Below are 21,079 nucleotides of genomic sequence, written 5' to 3' on the forward strand. Positions count from 1 at the left end.
TTCAAAGATTATAATATACTGCATACACATACAGACTATTATTATCAGCCATTACCGACCTACTAAACTAAGCTTTATTGTATTCGGTTGCATATGCTTTCAGGGGAAACAAAGAATACTGCTTTGAGGGCACTTACAATTCCCACGCAGATGAGACTTAATGTTCCCACCTCACCCACTGCTCAGGCATTTGTAACAGCTTACACTTCACAGCTGCTGGAGTGCCCAGCACTCACACGATCAACAGGCGGCACACACTTAGCCAAGCGTGTGCCTGGACAAGTCATTCAACCTTTCAGAGACTTAGAGATTTAGTCTCATTCCTTATAGTGGCAACGATAAGGCTGCCTCCATACGGTGCTGAGGGTGTTGCCATGTAGACGCCGGGTGCTATGTGTGCAAAACGCTGCACAACACAGACTCTTAATAAAACGTAACTAGGTTTACTGTCTCACACTTGAACAGCTCAGCCGCAGTGGTGGAAAAAATACGATGGCATTTTGGATACTGGAATAGGTCTTTTGAGGCTGGGACGGAGGTTGGCAGGACTCTCGAATGTCCCTCATGTTGCACCACATTCCCTCCAAGCTTATTGTTTCCCTGCCTCATCCCGCAAGGGAGTCTCTACAGACTGTAAGGTAATGCATCCCATTATACACCATGCTCTAATCCAGGCAAATCAGCCTGAATTAGAGTTATTAAAATGACAGATGGTACTGTGTTTAACGTATGTTACCTGAAGTTATTGCTCACAACAACTCAGTAGGATGTATCTTAGCCTCACCCAATTGAGGAAACAGGCTCAGAGAGGTCAAGTAACTTGCCTAAGGTCAAACAGTGACTACGCGGATGGTCAGAGTCTTAATTAAGGTTTTTACTGACTCCAAAGGCCATCCTCATTTCCTGAGTCCTGTTGTTCCAGTGATCTTTTAAAATGATTGTCAGATCATATCACTCTCCTGCGTGAAACCCATCAATGGCTTCCCATGGACTGGATTCAAATCCAACCTCACAATTTAAGTCTGGCCCTGGCAACCAGTCTGAAGCCCCTCTACCCTTTCCCCCGCCCATCAACCATGCCGGCCCTTCTGGTTCTTGATTCATCAAGCTCTCAAGCATATACATGCTTTACCATCAGTCTGGAACAGTCTTCCGTTGGCTCCTGGCAAAGAGCCTCCTAGTCTAGGCTCCATGCCTCCTCCTCAGTGAGGTGTTGAGCACATTTCTACATAGGTCTCTCCTGTCTGATCTCCCCTGAGTCTTAACTAGGCAGAATAGGCTCACTTTCAAAGAACAATGCATCTGACAACCATCTGAGTGTTTCTTTAGTGTCTAGAGCAAAGCTTCTTGAAGGCAGGAGCTATGGCTGTTTCACCCACCACTGTGTTACATCCAACCCCTAGCAGAGTGTAGATTCCCTAAATAAAACGCGTGTTGACTGAGTAAATGGCTGAACAAATGAATTCCTCGCCACACCAGAAAAGTTATCATGAGACTCAGAAGTATTACAGAATGTGAACGAGTTTTGGTCTTCCCGGAGCACTCTGCACTTCCAGATTAGAAGTCGGGGAGGTGACGGTGGATTTAGGAGAGGGACGGGAGATGAGAACTGCTCCCACTATGTGGTTGGGGGTGAAGGACCAAAGGTACCTTCCATCCAGCAGCTGCCTGGCTTTGACAACTGGAGAAGAAGAGTGTTCTAGACCTGAACCTGCTTCCACCTGGCTGTGTGGGTACAGGCCGGTCACTTCTCATTTCTGCCACTGATAAAACGAGGTCTACAAGGTCTCTAATATACCTTCCAGGGACAGTACTCTCAGAGCCTAAGATGAGATACTGAGATACGACTAAACACACCAGAAAGAAATCCAGACGACCCGGGTGAGAAAAGCCAGAGGGAAATGCTCATGCTGACTAGACCCAAGAGGGTCTAGGCTCCTGATCCCATCTCAACCATGGTAGTTCTGTTTTAAAAGGCTGTATGCTTCCAAGTAAGCAAAGATCCGAGGCTACAGTCTTCCTTTCCAAAACAGGAAAACATTTTCAAAATGTATAAACAAGTGAAAAATCAGGTTATAAAACAGCACTATAGTATGAAACCAACGTGGTTAAAAAATTATGACAATAAATACACATATAAGAAAAGATTTATAAATAGGAATGAGATTAGAAGATACAGATAGACAGGGGCACCTGGGTGGCTCAGTCAGTTGAGTGACGGACTTCAGCTCAGGTCATGATCTCACGGTTTGTGAGTTTGAGCCCTGTGTCAGGCTCTGTGCTAACAGCTCGGAGCCTGGAGTCTGCTTCGGGTTCCGTGTCTCCCTCTCTCTCTGCCCCTCCCATGCTCATGCTGTCTCTCAATAATAAATAAATGTTAAAGAAAGAAAATTAAAAAAAAAAGAAGATACAGATAGATAGATCTCAACCCATAAACAGTGAATTGTAAGGTTATCAGTGACTTTTATTTCAGGGGTTCTCCCCCTGTATTTCCTAAGTTTTCAGCAATGAACTGGTATTTTTTATTCAGAATAGTATTAAAAAGAAATATGACACAGAAACACAAGAGGGCGATATAATCAACCAGCAATTTATTTCTCACTCAACTTGTTATTTGACGTATTAATACAACATAGAAACGAGATGGCAGGTATAGAAGTAAAAATAATGAGGGAGTGAATCTGGCAGGAAAAATGACAGCTTCTCTGTCACATTAGGGAATTCTATACCTCTGTCCAGAGTGACCGTCCTTCCTAGTGGTCTCCCAATGTGGTCTTGGGAACAATAGTGTTTGCATCACCCAGAACTTGTTAGAAATCCAGTCTCAACCCTAATTAACCAGACACTCTGCGGGTGGGGCCCAATGGCCCAGGCTGAAACCAGCTTTCTAGGCGTGATGGGTTGGGTGCAAGGTCCAGTTGGGGCATCAACTGCTTTACACTAACAGCAGCTGTCCAAAGTCAAAGGAGAAGGAGAACCCAAGTTCCTTTAGAGAAGGAACACCTGCAGTCAACACATGGAAATCGCCAAGGCACAGTTACCACGAAAACAGGACAGAGGTGGGTCTCAGCCATAATTACCAGGAGAAAAAGCACAGGAATGACTGCTCTGGGTGGCTTGGGGAGACCTAAGGAAAAGGGGAACCAAATCAAACCATGACGTTACAGGGCTCGGGAACCGACAAGACTGAATTTGGCAGAAAATACAGTTCTACTGGAAGTTTCACAGAGAAAAATGGGTAGGCGTGGGAGTATCTGGGAATAGGAGAATTCCTTAACGTAAAATAATGCAATTATGTTTTGTCTAATTCCATTTAAGTAAATGAGGGGTTAGATTTAACATCATCTCCTACATCAAGGATGAAAATGAAAGCACTCTTTTTTTCTTTGCACGATCTGCAGCATCTGACTTCATCTGAGGATAATTACAACAAAAGGGGGAGCGGCTACGACTTGTAAGCCCAAGATAAACGGGGAAGCAAAAGGAAGAAAGGCCTGGGCAGCTGGGCCTTGGTTTGAAGAGACATCTCGGCCCTAACGATTTCTCTACTGTGCTTGAAACGATTAATCGGCTGGTTCACGATCAACTTTCAGACCCGTAATTTCATTTCCACGCACGTCATCTACAATTTGCTGTGTTTAAACTAGAACAAAAGCCTACGGTAGGTGACATCAAATTACATTTTCCTTGCCTTCACTGAACATCTTTATCACACACTGTATGTTTGACAACAACACGCTTTTAAGCACTTTCCTGACAGATTAAAAAATTTAACAAAATAAGTGAGCGCAAGCACTCGGGGCCCACCACGTACGACACCAGGAGGACACAGGGATTTCTTACTGTAGACACTGTGTTCATTTAACCGGTAGAAAAGCAGAGAAGCAGTGCCCTCTTCGCCTGGACTCCCCACTCTGTCTGCTTGGTCCACATCTTGTGCTTTAATTAAGACTCACTTTGCTCCACCCTCACTGAAAATGTTAGAATTCAAATAATTTACTTCAATGGTGGCTGTAATACTCACCACCGGTTGCTATAGTTCCAGGCCACCCTTGCAGAAAAAAGAAATCTTGGATATTATGCCTGTGATGCCAAATGATGCCAAAAAAAAGTTTTCTCTACTCGCAGGCAGCAAAAAGCAGGAAGTCTAAAAAATCTGGAACCAACCCCATGTCCATCCTTCCTCATAAAATGAAGTGCTTGGGGCACATGGGTGGCTCAGTCGGTTGAGCGTCCGACTTCGGCTCAGGTCATGATCTCACAGTCGTGAGTTCGAGCCCTGCACTGGGCTCTGTGCTGATGGCTCAGAACCTGGAGCCTGCTTCTGATTCTGTGTCTCCCTCTCTCTCTGCCCCTTCCCTGCTCATGCTCTGTCTCTCTCTGTCTCAAAAATAAATAAAAACATTAAGATAAATAAATAAATAAATAAATAAATAAATAAATAAAATAAAATAAAATGAAGTACTTTAGTGTAAACTATTAAAAGAGTCTGTATAAGCAGTCTGTTGAATGGAAGTAATCGTCAAGCTCAGCAGAGCCTGGAACAGAATGGACATTTGGTAAATACTAGCTAAGTCAGGACCACAATTTAGAAAATCTTGGGGCGGGGGGGGGGGGGGGAACAAAAACCTGAAGTACAGACTTTCACCTGACTCTCTAAATATCAAATGTATCAACCAAAGCTTAATGCTGTTTAATGCTTCTATTTAAGGAAACATGCATCTGCAAGCCTAAGAGAATAGTTTTATAAATATCTATTAATTATTTATGGCCTAGTTCAAGGGTGTCTCTTCTGGGAAGCCTCTTTTGATGTCCTTGCTTTCTGGGTGAATAAATGAGGGAGTGAATGAATAAATGATTCCGCCTCTAGTGACCCAGCTTGAGAAACGAGGGAACAGAAATGTGAACTCAGTTTTACCTGACTTCAAAGTCATGCACTCTGCCAGCTCTCTGAACTTTCAATTGCTTGACACGGCTAGACAACCAGTCAATAAAAGGGCCTGTTCATATTTAGGGGAAGATGTAAGCTGCTAGTTCAAGACTGGATCAGCAAGGGGTTTCTTCATGTTAAACCTAATGGTACCAAAAGGCACCAGAGGGTATAATCTTAAAGAAGCAAGGTATAAAGAAGCCACCAGCTTGAATAATCAGAAATTACACACTGAAATGTAAATAAGAAATAAATTCTAGAAGAACAGATATAAAGTGGAATAAAATTAAAACAAATAAACAACAACACATGAAATGGATCACCTGATCCAGAAAACCTCTCGATCGGTACGTCTCAAGGTGGTTCCATGGGAAGTCAAAGTTTCTTACACAAGAATGTTTGTGATCAAGGAAGTTTTAAAAAACACTGAACTGGTCAGGTCTCTAAGAACAGGATGTCTCCAAGTCTTTAATATACAAATGTACACTGTAAATCCCCAAGGGCAATATGTAGTGGTTTTCAATCCAGAACTCTTGTCAAAGAAGGCGGCATGGGGGGCGCCTGGGTGACTCAGTGGGTTAACCGTCTGACTCTTGATTTCGGCTCAGGTCATGATCTCACAGATTGTGAGATCGAGCCCCACATCAGGCTCCACGCTGTCAGTGCTTGGGATTCTCTCTCTCTCTCTGCCCCTTCCCTGCTCACACGCACACATTCTCTCTCCCTCTCTCAATAAATAAATAAATAAATAAGCAAACAAACAAACTTAAATAAAAAAAGAGGGCAGCATGGGATTAGTATTTCAGGGAAAACTTGTGGGAAAAGGCACCTCAGGCCCTGATACTCGTGTTCCCAGACAAGAGGGAGTTAGATGCACTGGGCCCGGCACGGCCCCTGCACATGGTTGCACAGAGTGTACAGAGCTCAAAGCATCAACCTGGCTTATTCAAGTGGTGCCTGAAACCCAGCCACACTCCCCTCACAAATCCGTGTTCCCTGGTGCTGGCTGACATCGGCCCAGAGGAAGGTGCCCTAGCTGGGCTGTGGTACCTGCCCAAAAGTCTGGGTGTGGAGCGGGTTGCCTCGTTGGGAGGCTACAGGAAGCGGAGGTGAGGAGAGACTCGGGGGCGACATTCTGCAGAGGAATCGAAACCCAGTTCAACCGAGAACACTTAATGTGAGGCAGGGAGAGGAATGGCAGAGTCCAGGTAAGATAAGAGGTCAGGCCGGACACGGAGAACGGGAAATCCAGGGAGAGGGGGAGAGGTCAGAGGCGTGCGTGTGAAGCTGACTGTGGCAGAATTCTCTGAACAAAGGAAAACATCCGCATTTGCTTTTCACAACAGGCTCCAGATTTGGGCTTGGAAAAGGAGCTCTGGAGGCTTCTGGGACCAAGATCATGCAGACCCAAGGCTAGCTACCTCCCGACAGTGTGCGCCTTACCCTTGTACCGTGTCTGCCACTCTTGTGCTTGTGGTCCTTTAAATCAACCTTTTTACTTAAACGAATTAAAAGTATGCTTTACTTTATATCCGTAAAAGGATCCTGACACCTTGAGAGGCAGTCCAGTGTTCTTCAAAGCATGGGGGTCTGGAGGAGACCACCCAGGTTTGAATGATATCTACCCCAGCACTCTGTGCCTCAGTTTCCCCAACCGTTCAGTAAGGATAATAATGGCTACTACCGGGTAGGGTTGATGTCAAGAGTAACGAGGCAGAAATGGTAATACTCACCAAATATTCTATTTGCTCCCTTCTATTTCCTGTCAGTGTTCCTGCCAGTGGGGCTAAGAACACAGTTTAAGGTGGGGAACTAACACACCAGGGGAAGCAGTGACGAGCCTGCACGTGGTGCTCTCTCCTCTCCCCCGCCGTAGCAAACCCTGCAGTGATGGGCCCTTGGTCTCTGAATGACTTAGCGTGTGGAGCAGACCCCCTTGGTAGACATGGGATGTGAGGAGGAAGGAACCCCTCCCTCTGTTAAGCCACGGAGATCTGGGGGTGAATTTACGACTGCTGCACATTCTAGCCCCTTCTGGCTAGTATAACACGTGAGTGCTTAAAACGGTGTCTGGGATATACTCAGCTCGTTGGATACACTACTGTTACCAGTATTATTTATATAAATAAAATTTAACCATAAGAATAATGAAAACTCCCATCTGAAGACCCCGAGGGTGAGACCAGCTCTAGCTTTGTTTAAGAGAGATACTGATAAGCAAATATTAGGGGGCCCGAGCATTCCAGGGTGAATCGGAAGCCTTCCCCTCCATGCCCAGTCTTCTCTTACTGCTAATGAAACTTTCTCCTCCAACAAGTGACTGGTTTCCTTCTCCTTCCTCCACGCTGCTTGCTTTTCCTTCCTTCCTCTCTCACAGAACCACGACTCTCACACATAAGCCTCTGCTAGCATCGAGAAGCTGTTTTGTGAGTCTGTTTCAAGTAGAGTAACACTGGACAGCCACAAAGCCACAAACACACACATTTAAAACATTTTGAAAAGTGTTATTCACTGCATGCAAAATTCTCAAGATGAAAATTCAATCCTATTTAAAATGCATTATTTGAGGGGCATGTGGGTGGCTCAGTCGCTTAAGTGCCCACTCTTGATTTTGGCTCAGGTGGTGATAATCGTGGTTGTGAGACCGAGTCCTGAGTTGGGCTCCATGATGAATGTGGAGTCTGCTTGGGATTCCCTCCCTCCTCCCTCTCTCTCTCTCTCTCTCCCCACCCCCACTGTCATCCGTACACTCTCTCTCAAAATAAATAAACATTAAAAATGCATTATTTGAGGGGCGCCTGGGTGGCTCAGTCGGTTGAGCGGCCGACTTCGGCTCAGGTCATGATCTCGCGGTCCATGAGTTCGAGCCCTGCGTCAGGCTCTGTGCTAACAGCTCAGAGCCTGGATGGAGCCTGTTTCGGATTCTGTGTCTCCCTCTCTCTCTGCCCCTCCCCCGTTCATGCTCTGTCTCTCTCTGTCTCAAAAATAAATAAACGTTAAAAAAAATATTTTTTTAAAAAAATGCATTATTTGAACTTCCTATTTACACTCTTTTTAATGTTAATCCTTAAAAGAAAAAAAAGCCAAAAGAAAAATAAATCATTTTTAAATTCAGGCTGGGGATACCACAGGACTTCCGTATATTGGATGTATTTAAGACAAGGTACACCTGCACTGATGAATGTAAAATTCAATTTTTATATAGGGAATCTATGGTTTATACAATGAACATTATAGAATGAACCATACAACTATGGTTTATACTATGTAGCTTGTTAAAGTGATTTTTCCAATTTTATCTATATAGTCCCAGACAGCCAACAGGCTTCAAATAAGGTTTGCAAAGCATATGTATAATAACAAGGTTTGTTTTGTTTTGTTTTGTTTTGTTTTTTAAAGTCATTTGGCAACAAAACCTGATCTAACGTGAATTCAGGTGGTCGTAAGCTCTGACCTGAACTGAGGTGGCACCCTTCAGAGTCTTTTCTTACTTCATGTAAACATTCACAGGTTCCACTGCAGAAAACAGACTGATTGCATTTAATTATGAGGACCTGCCTGAAAAGTCATGGGGTGCTGGTGGGAGGGATGTTATCTAATATGTGGCATATGCACCCTACCACCACTCTGGAATCTGTAAAATTCTGAATTTTATCAGTTTCCCGTGTACAAATCTATAAAATTGTTTCAAAGGGCATGGTATATTATTAGTATTAACAGGAGTTAGAAGGGTAGAATTACCTTTATTTTATTTTGTCCCCTATTTCTCACATTTTTATAGTAAACATGTACAACTTTTACAATGGAAGAGAAAAAGGAAACCTCCTTCTTACCCACATGGATAGCTCTCACGATAGTAACTGCCAGGGAAGCCCGTCAGGACATGGGGGGATGTCTGGCAGATGAAATGCTAAAACCTTCCAATTATGGATGACTCTTCTGCAAAGAAGGTTGTTAAGTTGTATTCTATAATCCAGGGTACCCAGGGGCTCCCAATGGACTGTTGAGCAAACTCACGCCCTCTACGTTTTTCAGTATTTCAAAGAACCTGAGAAATAATTGATTAGCTATAAATCCAGGTCCAACCTGTATATTTCTTAGCTATTCTCAGTTGAGGGGGAAGAAAAGAAAAAAAATTGAACACTAAACAAATCCTTAACTCGACCACATACCCTGTAGTTAGAGATTGCACACGGGAAATGCTATGTAGCTGGAGAAATCTTTCTTGTGCTTCAATAGCTCTGAAGCAATAACGGTCCTCTAACTGTTAAAAGAGAGACTGAGGATCTTTCGCAAGTTACAGAACTGTCCAGAGGCTCAGGGAAGAGAAGGCATGGACAGTCCTGGCTGGACCAGAATCCTTCTGGGCACCTCCTTTAACAAGAGGATTTACATATATTTCCTAACACTGTTGCTGCACTGGGGGGGTTGGGGTACGGTTCAAATAGTTTACCTTACCCACTGAGAATCTATTTCAACCCACCAGTTACTCCTTTCCCGTCCCATTTGGTGGCTTGGTGATTAAATAGATGCAATTTACTGTTGACTCCTTAACTTCTTCTTCTTCTTCTTCTTCTTCTTTTTTAATCTTTATTTATTTTTGAGAGACAGAGTGTGAGCAGGGGAGGAACAGAGAGAGAGGCAGACACAGAATCCAAACAGGTCCCGGGCTCCAAGCTGTCAGCGCAGAACCTGACGAGGGGCTCGAACTCATGAACCAGGAGATCATGACCTGAGCCGAAATCAGACGCTGAACCGACTGAGCCACCAGGAACGGTGGCCTGCTGCTGGCCAGAGAGCAGATCTAGCACCGTTTAGCAAGCAATGCTTTTACGGCTTTCTTTCCAATGACTTAAAAAAAAAAAAAAAAAGAAAAAGAAAAGAAAAAGAAAAAGAAAAAATTGAACATAATTTAGGTTCTATGTATTTAATCAGATGAATAACAAAAAATACTTAGAAAAAGCTAAAACTCTAAAAGATCATCCTGCTTTCCTTTCTTCCTTTTTTTTTAAACAAGGAAGCTGCATTGTAAAGAAAGCCTTTATCTACTCTATGTACATTAACTACTAAATGACATTAAAAGGAGAAGGAACGGAAGGTATAAAGGCATGGAAGCAAGAAATAGTTTATAATCCAGAAACAACAAGTGATGTGTTATGTCTGGAGCTGGCTTTGGTTACAAAAGCATCTTTAACAGGAAGAAGGATGAATTCAGAGAGACTGGTTAAGTCAACTAAAGAAATATTTCTAATATATTTTTTTAAATGCTACTCTCTACTAAGCATATGCTTATGGACCAGATTATATGACAAGTACTTCGCATAAAAGCCCAGGCACTTGTAATCTGGCCTCACACATCTTAACAAACATCAACAAAATACATCCTGTCCACATCGCACTGGCTTCTCTCCACTAAGAGGCAGCATTCCCTCGGCGTATTCACACACGACAAAGACTCCCTGCTGAGGGGAAAGAGCTCATCAGTTCATGTTTTGGGAACAGTGACCACAAAAAGGACTCTGACTAGAGGGAGCAACTGAAAACACGGACAAAGACTGGTTTAGAAAACCTGTAAAAAAAAAAAAGGGGGGGGGTGGGGGCAAAGAAAGTGGGAGTACAGATCTGAGGGCATGGCAGAGAAGAGAGGGTTTGAGTTTTGCTCGGCACATTGGTTTCACGTTGAAATTTTCATGTAACGGTAGCTGTATCATTCAAGGCTTTTCCCCACTTTGTTTCCCTGACTAGAATTCGATGATTTATACTTTAACTTTCCATTTTGGAAAAAATCACAGACTCAGCACTAAGTTGCAAAAACAGTACAGAGAGGGCCCCTGTCCCCTCAACGAGCTTCCCCCAAAGTTAACAACTTACGCAGACCTTACAAAGTTAACAGCTTACGCAGGACATTATCAAAACCTGGGAAGCAACACTGGGATAAGACTATCAACCAGTCTACAGATGCCTGGTGGCGGAAAATTAAGAATCCGGAGAGAAAATTGTGGTTTCTGTTTTATATTCTCCTTTCCCAGAGATAACCGTCACTGATACCTGGGCTTCTGCATACAGTCATGTTTTTAGTATGCCTGTGTATGGCTCTGTGACATTTTACCACAGGAACAGGTCAGCACAACCACACCACCACCACCCAGCCAGAGAACTGTTCCCTCAACACAAAGGGACTCCCTCAGGCTACCCCTTTACGGTCATGCCCTTGACCCCTTCTCTAACCCCTGGTAACCACAGATCTGTCCTCCCTCTCGGATCGGTCCACCCCCTCGGTAGTTTTGGGTGACCTGGACTTTAATCAGAAAAAATATACAAATGGCAATGTTATCTTGATGGATGTCACCCTTTTATGGAACTTGTTTTCATTTTAAGGTGTCAAAACACAGGAAGCAAAAGAAAAACGACCTTCTGGAACGTACTTGGGGAGTCCCACCGGACAGTAAGTCCCGGGTCCTCCTCCTGCCGTAGCACCTGGGCTGCCATCAGGCAGATGTCCTGGCACTGGGGCGGGACAAGACTCCACGGGAACAAAGGCTGAACTGTCAAGGATGATGGGTTCTTTGGGAATGCACACCCTCTCAAGCTTCTGAATCTGTCATCCGTCCCAATGAGGGAGGGTGCAAATGCTCTAACGCCAACATTAAGAGAAATCTAGTGAAATACAAGTTGCTTAGAACATATGATTTCATCTATTTGGAGGAGAAGAGGTGCAGGAAAGAGGACTAGGAAGATAAACCCCAAGTATCAATGACCGTTATCTCTGGGAAGGGAGACTATAAAAGAGAAACAGCAATTTTCTCTTTGGATTCTCAATTTTCCCCACTAGGCATGTGTTCTTTTTATAGTAAGAAAAGATACATAAATAAAGTCTCCTGCAGTGGCTATTAATGCCTCAGCGGTTTTAATATTAATGTAGCTTATTAATACGGTAATAGCCCACTGTGTGTGACTCCAGGACTCGGCAGCTTGCAAAGTTTCTCACCTGTGTGGTGTGATAATCCTCATACAAGAACAGGGCAGGTGGGGCGCCTCGGGTGGCTCAGTCAAGCTTCCGACTCTCAATTTCGGCTCAGGTCACGATCTCATGGTTTGTGAGATCGAGCCCTGCATCAGGCTCCGTGCTGACAGTGTGGGGCCTGCTTGGGATTCTCTCCCTCCCTCTTTCTCTGCAACCGCCCCCCCCCCCCCCCCCCCCGCCACATGTGCTGTTCTCAAAAATAAATAAACACTCAAAAAAAAAAAAAAAGAAAGAAAGAAAAAAAGAATAGGGCAGGTAAGGAAGGTAACTCTTCCTCATTCTGCCAGTGAGGACATTCACATTTGTAACTTAGGCAGTGTTAATCTATTCAGGCCAGGGCCAGAATCACAGCAAAGCCTTTGATTTCTTATGCAAGGGGTCCCCAAGGCATGGTACAGATCCCTAGAAGTCCCAAAGGTCAATAGTACTTTCATAATAGCACTAACAGATTTTACCTGACTTTCCCACTGTTTAGACATTAGCACTGACAGCACGAAAGTAATGGAGGTGAAACAGCTGGTGCCCTGATGTGAATTGTGGCACTGCTGAACACCAACCGAGGCCACTGTATTGTTTATGGTCATGCTCTTGCAGTAAAAAAAAAAAAAAAAAAAAAAAAAAAAAGGCTATTTTCATTTAAGAATGCCCATGATGAGGGGTGGCTGGGTGGCTTAGTTGGTTAAGCATCCAACTTTGACTTGGGTCATGATCTCACAGCTCAAGAGCTCAAGCCCCAAGTCATGCTCCGTGCTGACAGCTCAGAGCCTGGAGTCTGCTTTGGATTCTTTGTCTCCCTCTCTCTCTGCCCCTCCCCTGCTCATGCTCTGTCTGTCTCTCTCTCAAAAAAATAAACATTAAAAAAATAAAAAAATAAAGAATGCCCACGATGAAACAGCAAAAATTACTGATTTGATTATGTATCAGTCCTTGAGTACATCTTTCTTATATTCTGTTTGATATAATAGGAAGTACACACAAACTACCTTCAAGGCATACCAGAGCATGACAGTTATCTTGAGAAAAAGCACTTATGCAGTATTTTGAGTTGCTAGCTGAACTAGCTAGTTTTGTCTGTTACCTTTTTAAGGGGACACCATTTTTCCCCTTGAAAGAATGGCTGACAAACTATGGTACTGAGACATGGGTATTTGGCAAACATTTTCTCAGAAATGAATAAAGTGAGCCTGTCACACGCAGTTTCAGATTCACAGACATTGTTATTAACTTTTAAGAAACAAACCCTTGTCAAGTTTTGACACAGTATCAAAGAAGAATACTGATGATCACCTGAATTCGTAAAGTACTCCTTTCTCTTTCCAATGTATAGACCTGTGTGAGGCTCTATTTTTTTTGTCTATTTCACCCAAACGGCATACTGCAACAAAATGAATTAATAGACTTCAAAACTTCTCTTTTGAATTCTAATACAGTAAGTATGGATAGAAATGGTCCACGTTAGCAAGAACTCTTCAGTGTCCTTGATCATTTTTTTTTTTTTTAACATTTATTTATTTTTGAGACAGAGACAGAGCATGAACAGGGGAGGGGCACAGAGTGAGGGAGACACAGAATCTGAAACAGGCTCCAGGCTCTGAGCTGTCAGCACAGAGCCCGACGCGGGGCTCGAACTCACGGACCGTGAGATCGTGACCTGAGCCGAAGTCAGACGCCCAACCAACCGAGCCACCCAGGCGCCCCTCCTTGATCATTTTTAAGACTGGGGTCCTAAGACCACATGTTTGTGAACTACTGGCTAACACTCTTTTTCTAGTATATTATAACTCGCTGGTGGGGGAAATGAAAGGGAAAATGCGGATAGAAAGAATTTTGCAAGCTAAACAGACACAAACACGGGTTGATGGCTACTCACACAGGTTCTAGTCAAGCCAGGTGGGCTACCTGCATCCACAACCCATACAGAAAGGCAATGCCATCACTCTGTCGCTGCTGGGGGCACATCGCTGAAACAGTGCATGTCAGGGAACCTGCGGTCGAGCCCCAACTCCACTATTTCCAGGCATATTATTTTTTTGGAGATATGATGCATTTATCTGTAAAATGGGATGGGACTCTCTATTCCTGCCTTTACCCTGGGGAGTTGCCATAGAGATCAAATGAGAAGATGTAAATAATAATAAAAGCTTGTATTTGTTAAGTAAATTCCGCATGTCGGGTACTGTGCTTGGTGATCTGATTCCATGATCTCAATGAAGTCCCATCACTACCACACAACAGATACCAGCAATGCTATGTACAGGTCAGGACACTAGCCCTACAAGTTCAACCGTTTGCCTATGGCTGTAAACCTGCTGAGCGGGGAGCTGGGCTGGCAGGTCCAATGGAGACCCTACTTCCCCCCCACCCTTCACAGCCTCTCTCGGCCTGTTGTGAGGTGAAACAGCTTTTTTACAAAAAACATCTCCTGGTATGTGGAGGCGAAAGGCAGGAAGAAATGCAAGTTGCTTTTTTTAAAAATTATTTTTAAAGTTTATTCACTTATTTTGAAAGAAAGAGAGAGTGTAGGTGGGGTAGGGACAGGGAGAGAGGGGAGAGGGAGCATCCCAAGCGGGCTCTGCACCGTCAGCATGAAGCCTAACGTGGGGCTTGAACTTGCGAACCGTGAGATCATGACCTGAGCCAAAACCAAGAGTCAGATGCTTAACCTACTGAGCCACCCAGGCGCCCAGGAAACGTGAGTTACTTTAAACCTGACTTGGTGCGTCGACTCTGGCACGAGCTCACAGGGTAAAGAGCCACAGTGACAACTCTCTTTGGGGTCCTCAGGTGGCGGTCAGTTAGCAGTCAGAAGCTAGACAACAGAAACCAGCCCCAGCCCTGTCTGATGTTAGCGCCAGCATCCCTGCGGCTCTTGGGGTTTTCACGTAACTTCCCACCTGGCCATCCCACCTTCCACAGTCACTGAAAGCTGGGAGATGAAGACAAACCAACAGAGAAGAGACAGTTATCATCACTTAGCGGGTCACATTTCTCAGGACCAACCAACCCTTCAGAACCCCCTCAACACAATACACTCCCAATACCGATTACTTACAGGCAACACGATGAGAGTTTTTCTCTAACTAGAGTTAGTCGAAGGCAGAAAGCTACACCTGACCCCCAAATCTACCGTTTCCTTTTCCTCTATATGAAAGTAAGTAATGTTTTAATGAAAATTATTAAAATGCCCATTGTAAGTACTACCTTTATTAGAAAATGACATTTTTCCATATGTACCACAGACCTTGGAACACAAGAGGCATTTGGCATTTACTGGTTGCACTGAGGATACAATTTAGAAAAGTCTAAAAATATCAAAGTACCTTCTTTTATCTTACTCTCTGAATTCCAACTGTATCCATTCTTGCTTAACGTTTCCAGACTCCACTAGCTTAAGAAAATAGGCTTTTCAAGAGCCTCTTGAGAAATACTGGTTCCCAGGGGGTGTTCTAGAGGTCTAACAAGCTCCAGGATGCTCCCCAAACTCTTATGTGGGGGCTGGAGGGCTGCAAGCTGGCCAGAAGCCCCTCCCTCCTGGGGCGTGGCTTCCTCTGAGCCCTCTCTCTGCTCCAAGGCTTGGCCGCATCAGCCTGTCTGGTTCGCTCTATCCTTTCCTGGCAGAACATAAAAAGGGAAGCAGCAAGCTGCTGAAACTGTTGTCAGGTTGTATAAACTCCTGGGACTGGCTTTTTATTCAGTCAGAATAGCGTTCCCTTAGTAACCAACTATAGTACAAACAGATTCTTTTACCTGCTTCCTCATCAGGCATGCCACTACTAACTTCAAAGAGAAAATGTCAGTTTTTATTTTTTTAATTAAGCGAACTGGGTCTTCTAGCAATTTCTATCAGATATTTCTTAGACTTCTACCCCTTAAAGGAGAGTAGCCAGGGAGGAAGAAGGCCTGCAGCTTGGAGTTTGTGTAGGGGGCCAGCTAGATCAGCATTACTCAGGGAAACACAATCACCAAGGTAGGGCGATAGAGGCAGTGTAACAGAGTAGGGTGATAGAGACAATGGACTCACAGACAGAATGTTCGGGTACACGTCTGCTTATTAACAGTGTCCCTGAACAGGTTAAATACTGATGTGCCTCAACTCCCTCATCTGGACTGAAGGTATAACAACCATAGAATTGTTGTATGATGTAAAATAAGAAACCTACACACCGGGGCACCTGGGTGGCTCAGTCACTGAGTCATCCGACTCCTGGTATCGGTTTAGGTCATGATCTCACGGTTCGTGGGTTCAAGCCCCGCGTCGGACACTGCTGACAGCTCGGAGCCTGCTCGGGATTCTCTCTGTCTCCTTCTCTCTCTGCCCCCCACCCTCTCTCTCTCACAAATATACAAACATAAAAAAAAAAAGAAAAGAAATCTACACATGATGCACATTACCAGGTTCATCAAGGCGTTCAATAAATATCAGTGGTTTCTGTATGGTGGCAAGTCAGCGCAGTATTAGGGAAGCAAATACAGACAACGAATGTTCCATGAGTTCCACAAGTGACCACTGCGTTGTGGGGCCGGCACACGCTGGGGAAGGAACCCACAGTGGAGGGAAGTGGAGGAATGGACTGGTCCAGGAAATGTGCAAGGGATGAGTCTCGACTGAAGCCAAATACATTTGGTGTCCCGGAAACTAAAGGTTATTAGCAAGACACCCCTGTGAAAACACCCACCTCGGGGGAAAACAGAACTTCCTCCCTGAGCAAGTCTGTTACCAGTAATTACTCACGTGCATAGTCAGAGTACTGCTTCACTTCCCTTCTTCCCACCACATGGCCTTTGAGCAAGGCCATCAGCAGAAAGACAGGCAGCACCCGGAGGAAGGAGAAATGAGGGCCATCTTCCGAATAAAAGCGATTTAAATACTCTAAGATTTACAGAGGTATCACGGATTTGTCAAATAAACCCCAAAGTACAGGAACATGTTGGTCCTAAGTTCCTGAAGTTTTTGGAAATAAGACCTGTTTCTATTCTCCATCTTCATTTTCTTTAAGATTAGCTGTCACTGTAGGAGACTAACTCAATGGCATAAACCACAAATTAGAATTAAGCTGTTAGGAAGACAGACACACACATGTATTCATCTAGTAGGATAGGAAAAAAAAGGAGACTCTGATTGGTCAAATATTCAGGTTAAAACACTATAGAATGGCAGTTTTAATTTTTCGAAGAGTATGTAATCGTCTGTAAACTAGCTGTTTGTATTGAACAGATCTGTGACAAGATTCTCCTGTAAGGTCACAGAAGCCTATCTGATAGAAGACAACTAACCCAGGGCCAAGACGTCTTGAGTTCTTAAAGGAGGCCAGGGTGCAATACTGAGAGACTGGGGGAGAGGAAGAGTCTGCCGGTCTTCAGGAAAGAGCCGAGGAAAGTATGGCATCGTCTTCCTTTGGGACTGTGCGACCTCCCTGTGCCTCTATCTCCCGGGACTCGGGAGAAGAGAGACTTGATTTAATGTACAAGGAGGGCTGGGTGGTGATGCCACACAGAACGAGCCTTCTCAGTGTGAACAGGGTGTGAGGGCGGGTGTCCGGACAGCAGTGTCGCCAAAGAGACCGCCCCAGCCCCAACTCAGCTTGCCTCCTGGAGCCAGACACCCCTCACGTCCCAGGTTTTTAGGGATTCCTTTTGTCATCAACTTCTGTAACCCTGGATTCCCCTGAATCCCAAAATCTTTTTCTTGGTGGGGGGTTAAAATGACGTGAGGAACTGGGGAGGTTAATTATTTGTAAGTCAGGGACCAAAATGCATGCTTGTCTTCAAACAAGTGAGGTATAACACTTGCAACGTGGATTTCCAGTGTATGTTTGACACAGAAATCATCAACACTCTTTCAACTAATAAAAAAACAAAAGTCGCTAGAAGCTATCTCAAACAAAACCCAAACCAAGGCAATGGTAGAATGGGGAGGAGAATTCAGGTTAACTACCTTCTCCGACTCCATAAATCTACCCTGCTAGAAGCTGGATCTATGAGTTCTACAACGGTATTTTCTTTACACGTGACTCCATACCGGAGACTAAAAAGCTTTGCGTTTTTTATTTTTTTAATTTTAATTTTGTTTAACCCCCAGGACGGGGGGCTGGGGAGAAGATTATTAAATTGTTCTCTTCGTGATCTTATTGTACTTTGGTCTGGCTGAAATTTTTAGAAATCACTTATGCAATGGCTTACCAGATTTTTCAGCAGTGTGGACAGTTCCTTTGTAAGAGTAGAAAACTTGACGAAAGCAGTGCCAAGGTCTGGGTTGTCTCGACTTAAAAAATTACTTCCGAACTTGTCAAGAACTTGTGCATAGTTTTCTTCATTTTGTACGTGATCTAAAAAAGAAGAAGGCAGGAGTCTGAGCTATTATTTGCCACAATGACGAGTTACTTTGAACACTGATTGATCATTAGAAACTCTTAAAAGGAAGGCAAAGAGACACGGCATCAATTATTCACTGAATGCGTCCAGAGGTGGTCAGCGGAGAGCTAGATGTCTTCGCTCACTCTAGTAAACGGGGTTTCCTCCTTGTTCTTTCACAGCGTTCAGTTCACCTACATCCCAGCTAGCCCATGGACTCCCCATGGGGGCGGGGGGGAGGGTCAGATTATCATCCCATTTCAAAGCACATCGTATTTCCATTAAGAAACTATGATTAGCAGGAACAAGGAGAAAAGTCTCCTTTGAAAATCAATCTTGGAATGCAAAAGAAACATCCACGGGTTCTACAAGGTTTCCTTCTCTGCAACTCATCTTAATTTCCTTTAATTCTGTCTAAGCCTCAGATCTGAGGAACAGCATTTTTAAAATGATTTTTTTTGCACACGATCTCTTGGTGTGAGTCGTGAAGGCATGGATCAGATGGATCAACGTTTGAGGTTTGGTTTCACCACCTATAAGCTAGCTATCTTATCAGTTTTGTAACTTTTATGACCATTATCCTAGTTGGAGAATTACAAGGCGTTAATGAGATACTTGTGAATACATTTCCTCACTCTGAGCTTTGCTTTCCTGATCTGTAACATGACACTAACCCTATCTTACATGAATGCGGTGCTGAAGAGGTGATACGAACTGTACAAAGAGTGAGTGTACCATAAATAATAACCACTCCCACTCTCTCTACTGGGCTTCCAGGATAATATCACACTCTCTTCACCGTTCTTCTATGTCTTGGCTGCTCCTTCCTCTCCAACATCTTTGCTGGATCTTCATCCCCCTGACCTCATAGTGTTGGAGAGCCCTGGGCTTTTCTTCTCTCTCTCTATGCTCACTCTCTTGGGATCTCATCTAGTTTATGGCTTTGAATAACTTCTATTCTATCCCAAATTGATACCCCAGCCCAGACCCTAGCCCTGAAATATAGACTTCTATATCAACTGCCTATTCAATATCTCCACCTGGATGTCTGATAACTATGTTCAATCTCAACATGCTAACAGCAAACCCTTAATGTTCTGCCCCCGACCTTCTTTTTCTACAGACCCTTATATCTCAGTTAATGACAAATACATTCTTGTAGTTGTTCAGGTTGAAACCCATCAAAGTCATGCTTGATTTTTCTTTTTCTCATACCCCAGATACAACCCACTGGCAAACCCTATTGTCTTTACCTTGAAAATGTAACCAAAATCTGACAACTCACTACCCCCATGGCTATCAATCTTATCTGACATCATCTCTTGCCTTGATCACTGCAGAACCTCCCTATGAAAGTCTCTTTATTGCAGCTCTTTCCTGTTCACCTACAGTCCCCTATCAATGCAGCATCCAGGGTGGTTCTGTACAATTGTGCATCACATCCTGCGATGCTTACAGCAGACATAAGCTTACCACAGATATCCAGACTCCCTACCCCTGCAGGCTCTGGAAGGCAGTCCTGCACGTCTCTACACCCTTGAAGGAAGCAAGCACGGAACATGACACATGCTGACCAAGGAAGTGTGAGTGGAGGCGAGGTGCCCCACTTCCACGTGCACACGTTTCAGATGCCTCTACTCAGGTCCTCGCTTCTCTCTTCCTCTGTGGTAGAGGACAGGGAGGCACAGATTTGTACGGAGCCCCATAAGAGACGCATAACAATTTACTGAATGAATAAATGAACGGTGAGTATGTGACAAAATCATGTCTAGCAAAATCATACCTCTAAAGGCTTAATTAAATACCTCCTTATAGAGCCTTCCCTTAGTTGGCAATATCCTCCCTTGCCAGTAACTCTCTGTGCCTCTTTTGCAGTATTTTCCACCATATCACATCATATTTGTGTAAGTACAGACCTTTCCTTGCCATACGACTGTGAGAGGCAGGGATTACTTCTGGCTCATCTCTGCGTCCCCACCCAACAAATACGACCGTGGTTGTCATTTTTCGGTGAGCTGAGCTTAAGAAGCTAGGCCTCAGTAAATATCCATTGACTTGGATTTGTTGATTTTCTTTTCAGGAATTTAAGAAGCATTCCCTTCTTAAAATCTCCTGGATCGTTCAATAACGGAGATGAAAATCCAAAGCATCTCACTCTCAAATACACTCTCAATAACTGTGCGGGAGCACTGGGCACTCATGAAACCAAAGAGAGGTCTGAACTGGGGAATGTCCCAAGAAGGAAGTCTCAATACACAAAAGGAAACAAGTGTCACAGCAGTCCAGTGAAATGAAATGAGGCCCCAGCAGCCTTCCAATCATCACATCAAAAATTCATGATGCCTACAGTGGATGTCAGCATTTTAGGCCGAGATATTAAAACAGATAAAACGCAGCTCTGGTTATTGCCCAAGTAATGGAGGGAAGTGGCTCAGGAAAACACAAAAGAAAGGCCACATCAGCTCGACAGACAGGATGCACATGTTTGATCTCCTCATAAACTGGAGTTACCCCTGATTCCTTCTGTCTAAAGCTAAAGAGCCTACCTCACCCCTGAGAATCCCACCAGACCTCTTCTGCTTTTGGAGGTCAGCAAAAACAGAAACAAACAACAAACAAACAAACAAAAATTCAGCAGCCTGTTCATTTCAACTGCTTTCAAAGAAAGTGTTTCTGGTAAAACAGAAGTATATAGGATTTTTGTTTGTTTGCTTGGAATTATGAATATTTCAAATGACATATATCACAACCTTCAGATGAAGAGAATACTCATG

General features: G+C 44.0%; 1 protein-coding gene across 4 annotated transcripts in view; it reads right to left on the reverse strand.

Annotated features, from left to right (window-relative positions):
- ASAP1 (ArfGAP with SH3 domain, ankyrin repeat and PH domain 1) overlaps nucleotides 1-21,079 on the reverse strand; it is a 343,719-nt gene that overhangs the window by 102,809 nt on the left and 219,831 nt on the right. For all 4 annotated transcript variants that reach the window (XM_043601770.1, XM_043601772.1, XM_043601771.1 and 1 more), the window contains exon 5: nucleotides 18,135-18,280. In XM_043601770.1, the coding sequence (XP_043457705.1) occupies nucleotides 18,135-18,280 (146 nt within the window). The remainder of the gene's footprint in view (nucleotides 1-18,134; nucleotides 18,281-21,079) is intronic.

Source organism: Prionailurus bengalensis, chromosome F2, assembly GCF_016509475.1.
Source record: "Prionailurus bengalensis isolate Pbe53 chromosome F2, Fcat_Pben_1.1_paternal_pri, whole genome shotgun sequence".
Taxonomy (NCBI): Eukaryota; Metazoa; Chordata; class Mammalia; order Carnivora; family Felidae; genus Prionailurus; species Prionailurus bengalensis.